Source organism: Engystomops pustulosus, chromosome 11 (assembly GCF_040894005.1).
Source record: "Engystomops pustulosus chromosome 11, aEngPut4.maternal, whole genome shotgun sequence".
Lineage (NCBI taxonomy): Eukaryota > Metazoa > Chordata > Amphibia > Anura > Leptodactylidae > Engystomops > Engystomops pustulosus.
In genome coordinates this window covers 16,721,678-16,740,694 of record NC_092421.1, presented here as the reverse complement: position 1 = coordinate 16,740,694, position 19,017 = coordinate 16,721,678, and the positions used below count along the sequence as shown (strand labels likewise).

Here is a 19,017-nt window from a genome sequence, read left to right as displayed (position 1 = left end):
TTGAGGGCTTGGGCGTGTGGGTGGGTTGCGCTATACTTCCTTTTGCACTCCAGCGTCTGGGGTATGGAGAGCTGAACGCTGGTGGATGCTGTGGAGGATCGTGGAGGCGAAGATGGGGTTTTCGCACGGGAGGTGTTTGGGCCGTGGTCCTGGGCAGGGGGCTGACTAGCAGATGACACAGGGGAAGGAGCAGTGGTGTGCCCGGCCGGAGGTGAACGGGCTTGGTGCCATTGAGTGGGGTGTTTAGCATTCATATGCCTGCGCATACTGGTGGTAGTTAAGCTAGTAGTGGTGGAACCCCTGCTGATCCTGGTTTGGCAAAGGTTGCACACCACAGTCCGTCGGTCATCCGGTGTTTCTTTAAAGAACCTCCAGACTTCTGAAAATCTAGCCCTCGCCACGGGAGCTTGACTACGGGCAACATTTGGCGCTGATGCACCAGCTCTGGCCCTGCCTTTCCGTCTGGCCCCACCACTGCCTCTTCCAACCTGTTCTGCTATAGGACTCGCCTCCGTCTCAGAAGCACTGTGTTCACCCGGCCTATCAACCCAGCTTGGGTCTGTCACCTCATCATCCTCCGATCCCTCAGTCTGCTTGCCCCTCGAACTTCTTGCCCTGACAACAACTTCACCACTGTCTGACAACCGTGTCTCCTCATCGTCCGACACCTCTTTACACACTTCTTCCACTACGTCAATAATGTCATCATCACCCACAGACTGCGACTGGTGGAAAACCTGGGCATCGGAAAATTGCTCAGCAGCAATCGGACAAGTGGTTTGTGACTGTGGGAAGGGTCCAGAAAACAGTTCCTCAGAGTATGCCGGTTCAAATGCCAAATTTTGCTGGGAGGGGGCAGACTGGGGGGAAGGAGGCTGAGGTGGAGGAGCTGGAGGAGTGCTGCTTTCGGTGACATGGGTGGACTGCGTGGAAGACTGACTGGTGGACAAATGGCTAGAAGCATTGTCCGCAATCCACGACATCACCTCTTTGCGCTGTTCTGGCCTCAACAGTGCTCTACCACGAGTCCCAGTAACTTGAGACATGATGAACCTAGGGAGTGTAGCTCTGCGGCGTTCCCCTGCTCCCTCATCAGCAGGTGGTGTCTCACCCCGCCCAGGACCACGGCCTCTGACCCCTGCAGTAGTTGGACGCCCACGTCCACGCCCTCGTCCTCTACCCCTAGCCCTCGGGTTAAACATTTTCAAAATTAAAGTGTAAACTTTTAATTTTTTTTTTTTGTGTTTATATTTTTTTTTTTTTTTTTTTAACAAAACTATGCTATCCTATTGCTATGGCTAGTTTCTAACCTACACTGACAGCACACAACTGGATTTTGTGCTGTGCCTGATGACTTTGAGCTATAAAATGAAATAAAGGTAAAAAAAAAAAAAATCAGCAGACTCTGCCTAATTCTAAGCAAACCCCTAATAAATTGTCCCACTTCGGTGTTTGAGGTGGATATGCGTGTCACTAAGAGCTAAACACAACGGTCGCAGGTCTCCCAGCAAATTCCTCACAATATGGTACTAGCTGCACTACTAATGCCAGCAAGCCCAGCCACAAGCTAACAAAAAAAAGGAAAATATAACGCTATTGTAGGCCTAAGTAAGCCGTTGAGGTTCTCCTATGGCTATTTTGTAGCCTACAATGAAACACACTGCTTTGCAAGATGAGTTTGAGCTATAAAATGAAATAAAGGTAAAAAAAAAAATAAATCAGCAGACTCTGCCTAATTCTAATCAAACCCCTAATAAATTGTCCCACTTCGGTGTTTGAGGTGGATATGCGTGTCACTAAGAGCTAAACACAACGGTAGCAAGTCCCCCTGCAAATTCCTCACAATATGGTACTAGCTGCACTACTAGTGCCAGCAAGCCCAGCCACAAGCAAATAAAAAAAAAAAATGTATAACGTTATTGTAGCCCTAAGAAGGGCTGTTGGGTTCTTGTAGAATCACTCCTGCCTAACACTATTCTAATAGAACAGCCTAACGCTTTCCCTGACCAGCAGCAGCTCTCTCCCTAGCGGCATCCAGACACAGAATGATCCGAACAGCGTGGGCAGGGGCTAGTCTATTCCAGGGTCACCTGATCTGGCCAGCCAACCACTGCTATTGACGTGTAAGGGTACCACGTCATGCTGGGTGGAGTGCAGAGTCTCCTGGCTTGTGATTGGCTCTGTTTCTGGCCGCCAAAAAGCAAAACGGCGGGAGATGCCATTTTCTCGAGCGGGCAAAGTATTCGTCCGAGCAACAAGCAGTTTCGAGTACGCTAATGCTCGAACGAGCATCAAGCTTGGACGAGTATGTTCGCTCATCTCTAATCCTGATGAACTTTACTCATAGATCCAGGCTCCGTGACTGTGGTTATCTTCTTATATTTGTTATCTATGGCCTCCTTCCTTCTAATATCCACCTTGAGGGCACGTTCCCGCATTAAGTTTTTCAGATGCAGTTTTTGATGTCCAAACCAGTAGTCGAGGGGCCAAAAGAGGAGGAGTAACTCTTTTTAATAATATGTTTTTGCCCATTATAATCCACACCTGGTTTTGGTTTCAAAAACTGCATGTAAAAAACTGAACGTGGGAATGCACCCTCAAAAATCAGGCTAATCCTAATCTGATTAGGAGTGTTACCAGAGCCGGTCAATGATTTGGCTTCACAGGCTGTTACACTTGATCCATCAGCACTTCCACCTGATGTAATCTCTGCAGTAGAAGTTTTGGGACAAAGTGGGAGTGGGGAAAGTGGATTTGCAGAGTGTAACAGCCTGTGAAGCTGCAGCACAGAGGAGCCCAATTAATGCTCCACAGAGGCCACAGAATTTTAAAAGTTGATTGTAGAAGGAAGGAGGATAACAAATAGAAGAAGATTACCACAGTTGTGTGGTCTATGAGCGCCAGCTTTATCATGCTTGATATTGATGGCTAATTTCCTTTAAAGAGGAGCTTAAAGAGAACCTACCACCACGAATCTACCTATAAAGGTAGATCGGGTGGTAGGTGGATGTAAGGGACGTGAGGATAGCTCTTTTTAGAGCTAATCCTCACGTCCCCGCTAACTTTAGGTACACTTTATTAACCTAATATGTAAATTTCGTTATGCGGCTACTGGGGAGGGGAGTAGCCGGCACGAGGCTACACAGCGCGGCTACTCCACGCCCCAGTAGCCACATTACTCCTCCTACCCTGTTGCGTGCGGCGCGCAGCTCCACGTAGCTGCGCGCCCTCGTCCGACAAGCCGGCTACTGCGCATGCGCAGTAGCTCCGGCCTCGGAGCTGGGACTGCTCAGCCGTCGGCCTGCGTTCTGCGCATGCGCAGAACGCCATCATGATAGACGAGGGCGCGCAGCTACGAGGAGCTGCGCTCCGCACGCAACAGGGTAGGAGGAATAATGTGGCTACTGGGGCGTGGAGTAGCCGCGCTGTGTAGCCTCGTGCCGGCTACTCCACGCCCCAGTAGCCGCATAACAAAATTTACATATTAGGTTAATAAAGTATACCTAAAGTTAGCGGGGACGTGAGGATTAGCTCTAAAAAGAGCTATCCTCACGTCCCTTACATCCACCTCCACCCGATCTACCTTTATAGGTAGATTCGTGGTGGTAGGTTCCCTTTAAACTGAGGCTCCTACAGAAAGAGATAAAAGTTGCCAAATTATTTGCAATACATTTAGTCTAAATCACAACACAATAGTAACAATCATATGGTGTCCAGTTTTCTCAATGTTCTCAATAAAATATAAACATAAACTCTGCAGTGTCCGTAGTCTAGGTGTTAGTTTTGCTATTTGTCTTTTTATTTGTGTTCATTAATCCATCTTCTTCCAAATATCTAAAGAACCTGAGCACCTTCATATCGGAAGGCATAACCTTGAAAATGCAATTTCACTCAATGCCAAACAAACCATCTAAATCTGAGAAATAATCAGTGTTACGGCATCCGTACAACATATGATATACAGTAGTAACACAATTTTACCTATTGCAGCACATGATATATTGCAACCAAGTGACACTTTTTCTGGCTTTGACTTTTCAATTATATGTAGGTCAATATATTGGAGCCATACCAAAAAAAAAAAAATCCAAAATATAATTTAACAGTATTTTGCTTTTGTTACTCTTCGACCAAGGAAGAAATATCTCTTTCCACAGATCTGTACCTTTCTTCAAAAAGACAAAAAAAAATCCTTGAACCCCCCCACACACACACCTATCATTCCATATACCATAACTAGTGAAACAAAATACTATGAAGAACAAACTATCATTTTGTGAAGACTGAATTACCAGACCCTCAACTTATTGTTCATCCACAACTTCTCTCATTCCTTGTTTAACTTTTATATACATTTATTTTTTTCAATGGCACTAACAATGTACAATGTACAAGCTTCGTACACGTCTTCTTTTGCAATTTCAGTTAAATACTGCAATGTTTTAAACAATATAAATGAGTATAGTAACTTCCTAGCAAATCTCTCGACAAGAAGCAAACCATATCACAACCAGAAGATGGCTACACATAGGCATATATTGTATAACACCCGATAAAAACATCCCAAAATCATGTTTTTTGTTGTTATTCAAGTGTGTGTATAGCTGCAAACCCTTGGGCCCCCTACTAGCTGGCCTTTATCAGAAATTAAAGGGGTTGTCCACTTTTCCTCATGTTTTTGTAATGTGTGTGTAAGTGTGGGGAGGAGGAGTTAAGTAATTATAAGTTAATTTACCAATATACATCTACAGGCAGTCCCCGGGTTACATACAAGATAGGTTCTGGAGGTTTGTTCTTAAGTTGAGTTTGTATGCAAGTGGGAACTGTATACTTTTAATTGTAACCCCAGACAAATTCTTTTTGGTCTCAATTGGACAATTTGGTGACAATTGGATTCTAAAAATGTTGGGTTGTCATTAGAACCAGGATTAACAATAAATCTTAATTACAGGCACCATTGATAACTGTTACAGCTGTTTATTGTAGCCTAGGACTTAAGTACAGTAATTACCAACATCCAGAGGTCCGTTTGTTTTCTTGATATGTACAGTGAAGCCTCCTTCTTCTACCTCATCAGCCAGATATTCCTGACCATAAGATGGCTGCAAGGTGTTTGTTCATGGACAGATAGAGATCACATGACCCTTTTCACTTTACATATCATGAAAGCGGAGAAGAAGTTTTAATAGATGTATATTGGTAAATTACCTAATATCCTGCCCTCCCCACACATTACAAAACTTTTTAGGTAAAGTGGCCAACCCGTTAAAAGTTTTCCCTTATCTATTAGAACATGTTTTTGACGAATATAGAACCTTCCCTGCTCAGGAGAAAGGGTTCCTGTAATCGCCATTTGAATTGAGTTGTAATTAAAGGGGTATTCTCGTCTGGGGATTCACATTCTGTTTCATTAATCTGCCAAATATATACATTTCTTCAATAAGATGTTATTTAAAAAATTTTACCTGTGTGAAGATAATTTCTCATAAATGTAGTGATATGGTCCCTTACAAACAAGACTGTGTCCTTGGATACGCCCACCTCTGCTGGAGGGATTGCATAAAGAAACAAAAGCTTTTTGTATATGAAATGTCTGGGAGTTACTGCATGTCCCACAGCCGTCCTGTGGTAATGATTGCTGAATCCAGGTGGTCGAATCCAGAGCTCAATAGCGCATGTCTGGCCACTGCTGCCAAAATGTGAGGTGGTCGTATCAGAGGAAGTCATCAGGGTCAACATGGCTACATTTATGAGAAATTATCTTCACAGAGGAACATTATTTTAATAATATCCAATTGAAGAAATGTTTACATATGGCAAATGAATTAAATTAAATGTAAATGCCCAGATGGGAACACCCCTTTAAGTTAAACATTAAACCAAGTTGATGACATTACGAGGGGGCTGTCTTTCTAGGTCAGTTAAATTGTATCCCCATTTATGCACTTGCATTATATGGCTTACTTTCAGTACGTACGTTTGCTTTTGGTTTCTTAAAAGAAGACCTTTTGCACTCTTTAATAGATGCATTGATCCTGAGATTTCAGTGCCATTAGTTACCGCACCCAACGCACTAATTAGGCTGCCCATTGTTAGGCTTGCAATTCCATGATGTAGAAACAACCCACAGCATAGTTGATGGCCTATAAACACTAGGACTGTTGGAGACTACAGAAAAAAATCCCAACTGTGCTAGACACATTATAAAAGGTGCAAAGACATATTCAATTAAGAATCTACATTTGGACATATTACACATATATAACACTTTTGCCTTTAGGATGGTGCATTTTTATTTTAAATATGTGAGCTGTAAGCTGGTTTTATTTTTACAGCCAGTTTATAAATTATTTATCTTTTTAGAGTTCTGCGATGCTGACCAATTGCTGACCCCTACCCTGACTTGCTGCCCTCATGTGGATCCAGCATGTTTTTCCAACTTTCAGCAAGGGCACTTTCTATTTCATTGCCTAAATGTACTTTCCACAAAAATAGGCACATCATTCTTGTTTCTTTATCTTAATTTCTTCAAGTATGCAGCATTGCATAAGATATTTCAACATGGCTAAAATGTTTCCAACTTGTTTAGAGAGCTACTGACATTACAGGAAGTTTTTGAAAACACTAATTTACCCTATTAGTTATTCAAGGGCACTTTTTCTTACTCACGGACCATTTCTGTGTTATTAAGTTTAGCTGTAGCCCCCTCCGTTGCCCGGGATAGTAAATAACTGCTCTAAGCTATAACAAAATAGAATGGATCAACAAAAAATATTTTATATCAATCTATCTATCTCTGTCTCCATCTATATCTCTATTCATATTACCTCACACATACGCTGTCTTATAATCATTGCCTATAGCAGCGAAGGCAAACCTTTTAGAGACCGAGTGCCCAAACTACAACCAAAATCCACTTATTTACTGTGAAGTTCCAACGTGGCATTTTAAACTGTAAACTTTTTCTACCTGTTCTTCCTCCTCTTTCAATCGTATCGACCCCCCTGAGGCCACCAATACAGTTGAAAGAAGGAAGACAAATTAAGATTCATACCTTCTCTCCAAGGTCTCTCTGTAAGAGAAGAATTGTGGGTCCAGCAGGAAATTGCAGTTCTCTCAACACCTACTCGCTTTTCCTGCAGTTCCAAACAGCCAATAAAATATTGCTTTAAAACAGCACCGAGAGCAGCATCTCTTAAGTTGTCTGGGACTGCAGGTGGATTTGGTGAACTCTGTCCTGGAGCAATGGTCTGAGTGCACACAGAAATGGCTCTGAGTGCCACCTCTGGCACCCGTGCCATAGGTTCGCCACCACTGGCCTATAGTAACCAATCAAAGCTCAAAGCTTAATGACCTTTAGCAAAATAGAAACAAAGAGAGCGGGTGATTGTAAATGGGACAGTGCAGATTCCTTTAGTAGATACACACACATTCAGCTTTATATATTATATTGGAGAGTGTAGGGAGTGTAGGGAGTGTGTAGTAAAATATCCATAATTGTTAACACATAGATCTCAATTTAATTTTACATTACAGGAATAACAGATCAAAATGTGTGCAAAAACATTGAGAAAGGGAATATTTTGATCAGATCAGATGCAAAATCTGAAAATAAATAAATCCATAAATACAATGACGTGTTTATTAGGATCTGTCATTAAATATGACAACCCCCGCACCATGGCAGTGGTGGCCAAACATGCAATATTGAGCCCTGCCTGAACACTGAGATTCAGCATTCATTACCCAGGGACGACTGCTGCACATAAAGAAACTCTTTATTTCTTTGCAAAATGACTTCAACAGAGGTGGTTGTATCCAAGGACAACATGGCTGCATTTTTGGGAAATTATCTCCACACGGGTACATTTTTTTTAAAAACATCCAATTGAATCGATGATTGTATATGGGAGATAAATTCAATTAAACGACAATGCCCAGAAGAGAATAACCCTTTAAGCTAAAAAATGCAATTTTAACATTATGCAAATAGGCAAATAGAGTGCAGGGGAGGAATACCAGAGCCGCTAGTTGATCTGGGCTCTGGCTGTATCTTGCTCCCCTCAGCCCCTGTAACACACCACCTGCTCCTATGGCTCACCCCTCCCTCTGTCTGCTGTTATATAACAGCAGCAGGGATTATTACGTCTGTGCTGCCATGATATATCTGGCAGTCAATGGGATGGGGCTAGCTGGAGGATCAGGGGAGCATGTTATAAGGGCTGTGGGAAGAATATGAGTGTAAGAATCTGGAGGGGCTCTGGTAGTGCCTACTGGAGCCCTTGTGCTCCATTTCCATTAGCTTTACTACAGGAACAATGCACCAACATATTACTATATTTACACTGCAGGGAGTCAAAATGACTGGTTGATTTCCTTAAGTTACAATTCTGCCTTCAAAACTGTCCGTTAACTGAAGCATAACATAGTACTAGATCCGGTTTATGTTCGCTTATAGAACGCCTACAGTAAAATCATACCCTATGGATTTCTATAACAAAATTACAAGATCTTCTAATTGAACAATATATTAAAGAGGTTATCCGGGTATACAAATTTACTTAGGGCTGGGGCAGGCAATTTAAAAAAAATAAACGTGTACTTACCTCCTCCGGTGCCACTGATGTTCCGCGCCGTGGTCAGTCTCATCTGTGCGCCGGTTTGTATACAGGGGTGCACAGGGAGCTTCCGGACGGCCAGAAGCTCCCATCCGACACCATCTCCCAGCGCTTACAACGCTGAGAGATGGGGGCGGATGGGAGGAGCCGGTCACATTGTGGACCGGAAGTTCCCTGTGCGCAGCTTCTGTGGACCTGTAAACAAACAGGGGCACGGATCAAAACGGACTGTGGTACGGGACATCAGCGGTGCCGGAGGAGGCAAGTACACGTTTGTTATTTTTAAATAGCCCGTCCCAGCCCGGCCATAAGTAAATTTATACACCCAGATAACCCCTTTAACTGCTGATATTTGACAGTGCATTTGGAAATCCAAAAATTTACTTTTTAATCAAGATCTATGCAAAAAAGTAGTAACCAAATACGCTTACCATTCCTGCTTTCTTCATCTATAGCAACTATAGTAGCCGGTGGACCAGACCTTGCCAATTCACAATCTACAAACAAAGGGGGAAAAAAATGAATTAACCCAAGACTGCTCGGTATTTGAAGTAATAAAAATGATGCTGCTGTTATGGCAGTTTTAATAGATATGATATTGGGAAATCCAGGCTGCAGAGAGCAATGTAATATAATGGCGGCACATAATGGTTTTACTGGGTCATTGTACTGATAAAATGCTGAACTGATCGAAGAGGCATCAACACACCTAAAATGCAAACAAGCATCTACCACATCACGACATACACTGGTCACGTAGAACACCAAAAGCCGCTAATCACAGCCATTGAAATGAGCATCAAAAGTTTGCGTTGATTTATATGAAAATTGAATGATTTTGGAAACACGTATTTAGCGACGCTCCAAAGTCAGACATATATAAATAGTTGTGAAGTTGAAGTCCTTGTGGACTAGAAGTATATTATGGTAATTTACAGCAAAAATAACCGATGATTTAAAAGAAAACATTATAATTAAAGCTTCACAACAAAAACAACTATAATTGGAATTTAATTCTGATCAAAAGGATCTAATTGAAGGGAGTGAGCAGAATTTGAATCATGTTATAAGAAGAATGGATATGAATAACAGACAAGCAATGTTCAGGACTTCCAGCTCGTGACATCTTACCCTCATATTGCCAGTCTGCAGTCAAAAGTATATTCATCAAAGGAAGCAGAGAAGAATTATGAAAGAAAAAGAAATGAGAAGACAATCATTGTAGAGATGCGTCATTCAAACAGAAGAAAAAAAGGGATTAGCAGACAGTCACAAGAGGGGAAAGAGAGCACATAAAATTCTAGTATTAACAAAATTAAGAAAGAAATGACTTAACTCCTTACTCCCCGCCTCCTTAATGACCAGGCTTTTTCCTAGTTGTTCTCATCAATGCCTTCTACAAGCTATAACTTCAATCGCTATAGCTGTATGGGGTCTTGTTTTGTGTGGAATGAATTGTAGTATAAAAACCTGATACAGCAGTCATTAATAGGTAAAAAAAAATGTACGGTACTTAGAAATGTAAAACCAGGTTATGATTTCCAGCAAAAGTTGGGGGGGGGGGGGTTAATTGGCTCATATCCTTAGTTATGGGGAAAAACTTCTTAAACGGTCAAGCATTTTTTTATGTTTTACTTCTTCTCTGCTGTGTGGGTAAGAAAGTATAAAAGTTTTTTTTTTGTATGTTATGTAGTGGTCGGTGGGGGCCCGGACAAGAATGTCATACATATGAATTATTTAGTACTGTGTTTATAGGCATATGTGTGGCATCTGTTATATTGTAAAATGATAAAAAAAAATGTATACCCAAAAAAGCCAAACATCGGCTAACAAGGTAGCTACTAGAGATGAGTGAGTATACTCGTCCAAGTATACTGCTCGGTCGAGTATTAGCATACTCGGACCGGCTCGTTACTTGGACGAGTATCTCGCCGGCTCGAGTTCGAGCATTGAATTAATAAAAGACAGTGAAGAACAGTGTTTACACTGTTCTTCAACACATAACACATGTTTCCAGATATTTTAATTGTAAGAATACATTAAAAAAACACTATTCTTCACTTTACAGGTGTTCGCGCATGTCTCCCGCTAAGTTCGGAGATGTTCACCGAACATCAGCAATGTAAAGAATAGTGTTATTTGAATGTGTTCTGCATAGAGATGAGCGAGTATACTCGTCCGAGTTTACTGCTCGGTCGAGTATTAGCATACTCGGACCGGCTCGTTACTCGGACGAGTATCTTGCCGGCTCGAGATCGAGCAGTAAATTAATAAAATAAATTGAATAAAAGTATTTTTATTGTAAAAAAAAAATATTACACATGTTTCCATATGTTTTACTTGTAAGAACACATTGAAATAACACTATTCTTCACTTTCCAGGTGTTCGCGCGTGTCTCCCGCTAATTTAGGAGATGTTCGGAACATCTGGAATGTGAAGAATAGTGTTCTTTCAATGTGTTCTGCACTTAAATGGTCCTGTATTCACTGTTTTTAATGTTTTAATTCTATTCTTCACTTTGCAGCTGTGCGCGCGTATCTCCGAACCTATCGAAATTCCCCTTTTATGCACCTTCAGCATCATTGTACACTGTTCATTTATGCACTGCATATTTCCAGTTTTAGCTCCTTGTACCCTTTATTCTGAAGTATAACAGGATCCTTCAAGTAACAGTCCCAATGTCATGGATTCTCCAATGAAATCAATTAATAGAAGCTGATAAATGCATATTATAAATCGACAAAAGTGTGAAAGTAACGATATATGGTGGCACACATATTGCGATGTCGCTATAAAAAATCCCTGGCTACTGTGGACCCTCTGGATCACCGCAGGAGATGGTACTTGTCGACACCTGGGACTGAAGTCTAAGTGGGATGGACTTGCTGCGGAGGGGTACCGCCAGGTCATTCCACAGGTGCGACTAGCCCGCAGTGGCAGCCAAGGTAGCAATGCAGGAAACAGTCTGTATCCGCGGAGACAGCAGGAGAACAGCACATGAAGATGCACTAGGACACAGGTCAGGAATCGTAGGAGCTGGCACACGGATCAGGAACACAGCAACGGACTGGCACACGGATCAGAAACACAGCAACGGACTGGCACACGGATCAGGATACACAGCAACGGACTAGCACACGGATCAGGAAACACGGAAATGCAGGATACACAGGAACGCAGGATACACAGGAACGCAGGATACACAGGAACGCAGGATAAACAGGAACGCAGGATACACAGGAACGCAGGATACACAGGAATGCATTCTCATGTATTCTCTTCAGGGAATGGCTTGTGGATCCGGTGGGGAATGATGGGAGCCGCCGCATTAAATGCATTCCCGGAAGTGGCCAGCACCAATCCCCTGTGCGCTGGCCCTTTAAATCTTGAAGTATTGCCGGGAGCGAGGCCTAGTCCAGACAGGAGCGGGAGCATGGAGAGGCAAGTCCAAGGCAGCGGGAGCAGGGCAGCAGCAGAAGCAGGGCAGCGGAGGGAGGCACGGTGCATACGCGATCCACGGTATGGATCACGGGGGTGCCCGTGCCAGCTACACTTATAAAATAACTAAATAAGTAATTTCTATAATAGAAATTTCTGTCTTCAAAGCAGGGATCTTAAAATTTATAGCAGGATACAACTGTGCATATTTTTTATTGCATTAGAGGTTTAAGCTGACGTACATTGAAACCGATAAATTTGACATTGCTGTTGATTTAAGGCTTACATTATTTATTAACCTGGGATCACAAATCAAACATATTTTACATAATTCACTTTTCTCTCCACACCAAAAATCATTAACAAAAGCAAATTTGAAATTTAAGTATCGCTCTTTTTAATATTACAAATAAATAGCCATGTGTCTAAAATGTTTATATGGTAATTTTTAGCTTCAATTTGTTTCCCATTATTACTAGAGCCAGAATATTCAGCAATGTTTTACAGTATTCACTTGCATCAGTCCCAGCACCAAATAGACATATTATTACAGATAAACTCTGTTTGATAGTAACTATCCAATTTTTTTCAACTACATTTAAAGAAAATCTACCACTCACAAAAAGGATCATGATCCCGGAGCTTGTCTGTTCCAATCTTGACATGCAAATGTCACCTAGAAAAAAAAAACTTCTAAAAAGTTGCCTGGAGCGTGGGGATGAGATGCTAATTATGAACGCCCCCTGAGTGATATGACCTTCCACTCCAACATGGGAGAGGGTGGCATCTATAATGCAAGAGACGTGAATTAATGCCTCTCGCGTGACTCCACCTCCCTCTCCCAGCATGGGAGAGGGAGGTGCGAGACGCGTGAAAAATTAGCAGTCCAGAGCACTGGACATTGTGTCACTGCCCTCCAGGCTGCTTTTTAGAAGTCTTTTTTTTTTAGGTGATGCTTGCAGTGTCAAGATTATAGAAGGCAAGTTCTGGGATTGGAATGAAGGGGAGGACAGGCGAGTGTGTGTAGATTGTTTTTTTTTTTTTACGTAGATTTTCTTTACAGAGAACCTTTCACTACATTCACTAATGCATGTTTTTATAGACATAGTTCCAATGGATACCACGTAGTTGGAATTTCCCACTCGCCCCCACCATTCCTAAGCAATTATTGTCATTATTTTTTCATGTCTACTGTTAGATGGGCAGAGCAAGATTGTGTTAAGATTCAAAATGAAAACTCTGGAATGGTGGAGGCTAAAGAGAAAATTCCAACTGAGCTGGGAATAGTGACACAACATCTATTAAAGAATGCAAAGAGTAAGATTTGATGGAGGTGGTGTAAAGGTCCTCTTTTATATCAAGCAGCCATATTTGTGTTTTTGAAAATAACAGAACATTTTTTCTATAAAGGAATTCCATTTTCATAAACTTTCTAAATGCAACAGTGATATATGTATTCAACGAAAATGATCTTTAAGATATGCCTCATCTTGCCATAGGCTTGCAGAAGAATGCAAATGGACCAGCATTCATTTTTAGTATAAGCATACTAGACTATGATGATTAAGGCTTTCATGCTACTACTACTATGAATACTGTTGTCATATTCATGTATTTTTAGAAAGAAATACAGTGATCTTCATCTATAGCATTAGGCATTGCACTAGCACTGCCTGCACTTAGAACTAATATAGGAGTGTGGGACAGTGTAGGGGAATTTAGCAACGTAGACTGCACAACAGTGTACACTTCTCATGTATTAGTTATTTTAGGTGCAGGCAGTGCTAGTCCAATATATTGCTATAGATGTAGATCCCCATTTTCTTTCTTACATAAAGATAAATAAAAATAAATACTTTTGTTCTGTACACAGTTGAATGTGCTGACAACAAAATCACAAGCAAATCATCAATGGAAATCAAATTTATTAACCAATAGAGGCCTTGATTTGGAGTCAACCACAAAATTAAAGTGGAAAAACACACTACAGGCTGATCCAACTTTGATCTGAAGTCCTTAAAACAAGTCAAAATGAGGCTCAGTATTGTGTTTGGCCTCCACGTACCTGTATGACATCCCTACAATGCCTCAACATGCTCCGGATGAGGTTGCAGATGGTCTCCTAAGGGATCTCCTCCCAGACTTGGACAAAAGCATCCTCCGATGCAGTGGGAACCTGCTTTCATCTGTGAAGAGCACATAGCACCAGTGGCGAATTTGCCAATCCTGGTGTGCTCTGGTAAATACCAAGCATCTTGCATGATGTTAGGCTGTGAGCACAACCCCTATCTGTGGACGTCGGCCCCACATACCATCCTCATGGAGTGAGGTTCTAACTGTTTGTGCAAACTCATGCACATTTGTAAGGGCTCCTCCTGTTCCTCCTTGCTCAAAGGCAGTGATAGCGGTCCTACTGTTGGGTTGTTGCCCTCCTATGCCCCCCCTCACATCATCTGGTGTATTGGCCTGTCTCATGGTAGCGCCTTCAGCCTCTGGACACTGCCAAACAGACATGCCAAAGCTTCTTGCTGTAGCTGGCATTGATGTGGCATCCTGGATAAGCTGCACTACCTGAGTCACTTGTGTGGGTTGTAGAGTCCATCTCATGCTATCACAAGTGTGAAAGCGCCACCAACTTTCAAAATTGACCAAAACATCAGCCAGAAAGCATTGCTACTGAGAAGTGGTCTGTGGTCCCCACCTGTAGTTGTTTTTTACAATACCATAAATATAATATTTTCAAAGCATTAAAGGTGCTAAAACTGAGAATCTGTATAAACATATCTGTTAATATATTTTAACTCAGCTAATTTACACAGTCCATTCATGTCATATACTGCTTTCTTGATATGTAAAGTGAAGCCTCCTGCCTTTTACATCAGACATAAAATGCCCACCAATGGATAGTCAAGTGGTCTCTAACACAACCTTAGTAGTATAGTATTAGTGGATAGTATTCATGAATGTAAGATTAAGGCCTGTTTAGGGACAGGAATATCTGGCTGTAATATGCTGTCCCCCAACACTTACATTAGAAAAACGCATGAGGAAAATCGTCCATTCCTTTTAAGTTATGAAGGATAATGTTTTATAATACAACCTCTTAGTCTAGTTTAAAAAAGCAACTTGGAGAAAATATAGTGGTGATCCCAATCGGATGAAATACAGGAATGAATCTGGCGCTTGGGAAGATATTTCCTTTAAAATAACCTCTAGGGACAATTAGCGTTCCCAAAATGTTTGAGGTTTATTATTAAAAGTGGATAAAACAAAGATATATGCAACGCGTTTCGGCTCAGAAACTGAGCCTTCGTCAGGCATAAGGTTACATGGTATACTGCAGGTTTAAATACACAAATAAGAGACCGGGAATTAGCCCGGGTAAAAGCACGAGTCATTACGTCACAGAAATCTATAACAAGTTTTACACAATTAAAAACTAAAAAACATAAAAATTACCTTATTCATGTACAAGTATAGGTGTATATGTCCTTTTGTTGTCATGAAAAGATGTGAGATGGATGTATGTAAAAAGCTAAACAATACCGGAGGATATGAGGACCGACAAGACCGGAACTGGGTAAGTGTGGATAGCCTCGTTTGTGTTTGACAACGAGTTTCCGTGGTGACCTAGACGCTTGCTTGGGTCTCGCGGTTGCTAGGTGACTCGGGGGTTTGGCTGTGACGTGAGTTTTTCTACGGAAGCCTATGAGGGTCAAGTGTAGCGCGATCTACGGTATGAGCTCGCTTACATTGTGTGATGGATGCAGATGAAATGATGAAAAGGGTAAGTAGTATAGGTGATGATAAGTGGGTTAAGGAGATAAGGTGATGAACTTCAAGTGGATTCTATAATAGCATTAAGGCCGTTTGGAGATAATGTCCCTAATTTGAATATCCAGTATGATTCTCGTCTGTTGAGTGTTTTAACTCTGTTGTTGCATTCTGTAGGTACTTGTTCAATCGGGATAAGGGTTAATTTTTCGAAGGAACAATCGTTGGCTAATGTCAGATGTTTCGATAAACTTTGTTTCAAGAATCCCATCTTAGTTTTGTGTCTATGGCCATTCATCCTTATCCTCAGGGTTTGAATAGTACGGCCTACATATTGTAGGCACAATTGATCAGATATACAACGAAGTCCGAAGCACAGGAGAGTGCTTGTTTGATTTGGAATGTTTCTCCTGTGTGGGAAGATTTGAATGAAGAGGTGCCTGAAATAATCATGTCACAGCAAAGGCATTTTTTATGGCCACATTTCTTTATGCCCTTTTTCTCTTTTATTTCTCTAGGATATGGAATATTGGCTGGTTTTAGTTTACTAGGGGCAAGGATGTTTTTTAATGTCGTGGCTTTGCGGAAGGTAATTTGGGGTCTTTTTGGTATGACCCCTTTAAGATGGGGGTCTTTTAACAGAATTCCCCAATGGTTATTTAGGATCCTTCGTATTTCCTTGTTCCCTTTATCAAAGGTGGTAATAAAATTGAATGAGAAAGATTTGTTGTTGGAAGTTTTCTTGTTGTTGGTGTTGGTTCGATCTATCTTTTCTTGTAGTAGTTCGTTTTGATGGATCGTCAGGTTCTTTTTGAAGGCTTCTTCTATTAATTTTTTTGGATATTTTTTCTCATGGAAGCGTTTTTTTAAAATGAGAGACTGCTTTTTATAATCGTTCGTTATGGTACAATTTTTTCTGATACGATGGAATTGGCTAAAGGGGATGTTATTTAGCCATTTGGGAAAATGGGCGCTATTGAAATCCAGGAAACTATTACTGTCTACTGACTTGAAATGTGTTTTTGTTAGAATTTTGCCCATATCTGAAAATACCAATAGATCGAGAAATACTATTTCTCTTTTATTTATATTCATGGTGAAATTGATGCCCCAATCATTGCTGTTGAGATGTCTAACAAATTCTTGAGCTTCAACTTCTTCTCCTTCCCATATAATAAACAAATCATCTATGTATCTTTTGTAATATTTTATATTCATAGACCAGTTGTGATGGGAGTAGATGTTAAGGGACTCGAACCTCCCCATAAATAGATTGGCATAACTGGGGGCGGCCCGAGTCCCCATTGCCGTTCCTTTTTTTTGGAGGTATAGAGTATTTTCGAAGGAAAACATGTTGTGTTCTAGTATGAATCTTAGACTGTCTGTCAAAAAATTCACTTGATGTTCGGGGAGGGACGTGTGGTTTCTTAAATACCAATTTGTGGCTTCTATCCCCAGATGATGTTGGATATTTGAATATAAGGAGGTGATATCTAGAGTGAGAAAATGAAAGTTGTCTTTCCATTGGAAGCTGTATAAATCTCTAATAAGGGAGGTGGAATCTCGCAGAAACGATGGTAAGTTTGTCACTATAGGTTGGAGATATAAATCCAAAAAATGTGATAGATTGCAAGTGAGTGAATCTATACCAGATATAATCGGACGCCCAGGTGGGTTGGTAAGGTTTTTATGAACTTTAGGTAAGTGGTAGAAAAAAGGTATCGCTGGGTGGTCAGCCAATAAAAAGTTTTTTTCTTTTTTATTTAAAATTTTCTGGTCGTGTGCTTTCTTAATTAAGATGTTGTAATTCTCTATGTGGGTCTTGATCGGATTCGTGTTTAATTTCGTGTAATAGTTGTCATCTCCTAGTATATTGAGGGCTTCCTTAAGATAGTCAGTCCGTTCTTGGAGGACTATCCCGCCTCCTTTGTCCGCCGCTCTTATTACTATAGAGTTATTCTCCTTAAAACTCTTCAGGGCTAGAAACTCGGCATTAATGAGGTTTTTTTGTCCTGTTTGTGCGGACTTGATGTTTAAGAAATCCTGTGTGATTAGTGATTGAAAGGTTTCAAGGAAATGGCCCCGATAGTTAATCGGATTAAAGGATGTTTTGTTTTTCACTTTTTGGTGAACCATGGGGTCGATATCATGATCTGTATTTTTCTCTTCAGTTGTATTAGAAGTATTTTTGATTTTAAAATATCTCTGTTGCGTCAGTTTTTTGATAAATGTATTAGCATCAAGAAATAGCTGGAAGTCATCAGTAGTTTTACTGGGGCAGAAATTCAAACCTCTGGAGAGTAGAGATTCTTCTCCAGGAGTTAAGACATGATTAGATAGATTGAAAATTTTTACCGAGCTGGTGCTAGATTGTAACTCAGTGTGAGTTAGTGTCTCTTGATCTTTTTGGGTTCTGTTTTTTCTGTTTTTTCTCCCTCCCCTACAGCCTCTTGTTCTTTTTTTCTTTTTTTCATTATTGTTTTTTCTGAATTCGGTGTGTTTAGCGGGATAAAATACTCGAGGAAGCGGGTTTTTGCTGTATTCGTATATTCCTTTGGTTTGATTGGCGTGGGAGTTGGTGTTTGTGGTCTTGTCGGGCCAATCTCTAAAAAAGAGACGTTGGATGTGTTACTGAATGGTGAAACTGGGGGGAGGGTTTCGGTGGAGATGTTAGCTGTATCATTATATGTGGATATTTGGATGATATTATTTGGGTCTGTATGGTTGAGTGCAATAACAGTATCTTGACTGTGGGAGAAGAATGTATCGTGTAGAGTAAGCCAGGTGGAATTTGGGCATAATGTTGAGGGTTGAATAGGACTGAGAGTATGGTTGACGGTATTCGTGGAAAAATTATCTGTGGGTGGACTGGTATTCTGGGTTTGTGATGTGTTGGACTGATGTGGGGCATGTGTAGAATTCTTCTTAATGTCTTCTTTTTCTTTGATTTTACCTTTTTCATCTTTTTTTTGAACTTTCATATGAAGAGGTTGATATTTTTGACCATGTGGTGTGCTACCGAGGGGTTTGTATTTCGAGTTATGAATCACTCTTCCTGTTAGATTGTTCTCAGGGTGCTTGTTTGGATATTGTTTGGGGAGATTTTTAATAAAAGTAGTGTGGGATGTTTGATTGCTGGTAATATTGGTGTTTGTTTGATGAGTCAGCTTGGTTGCCCTAAATGCT

The 19,017-nt window shown here is 41.0% G+C and overlaps 1 protein-coding gene across 1 annotated transcript in view; it reads right to left on the bottom strand.

The window, feature by feature from the left end:
- The window catches only part of PCDH15 (protocadherin related 15), a 934,666-nt gene that overhangs the window by 666,651 nt on the left and 248,998 nt on the right, over window positions 1-19,017 (bottom strand). Inside the window, exons 3-4 of the mRNA XM_072131129.1 lie at window positions 9,750-9,764; window positions 9,050-9,115 (exon numbers count right to left, since the gene is read on the bottom strand). Of these exons, the coding sequence (XP_071987230.1) occupies window positions 9,050-9,115; window positions 9,750-9,764 (81 nt within the window). The remainder of the gene's footprint in view (window positions 1-9,049; window positions 9,116-9,749; window positions 9,765-19,017) is intronic.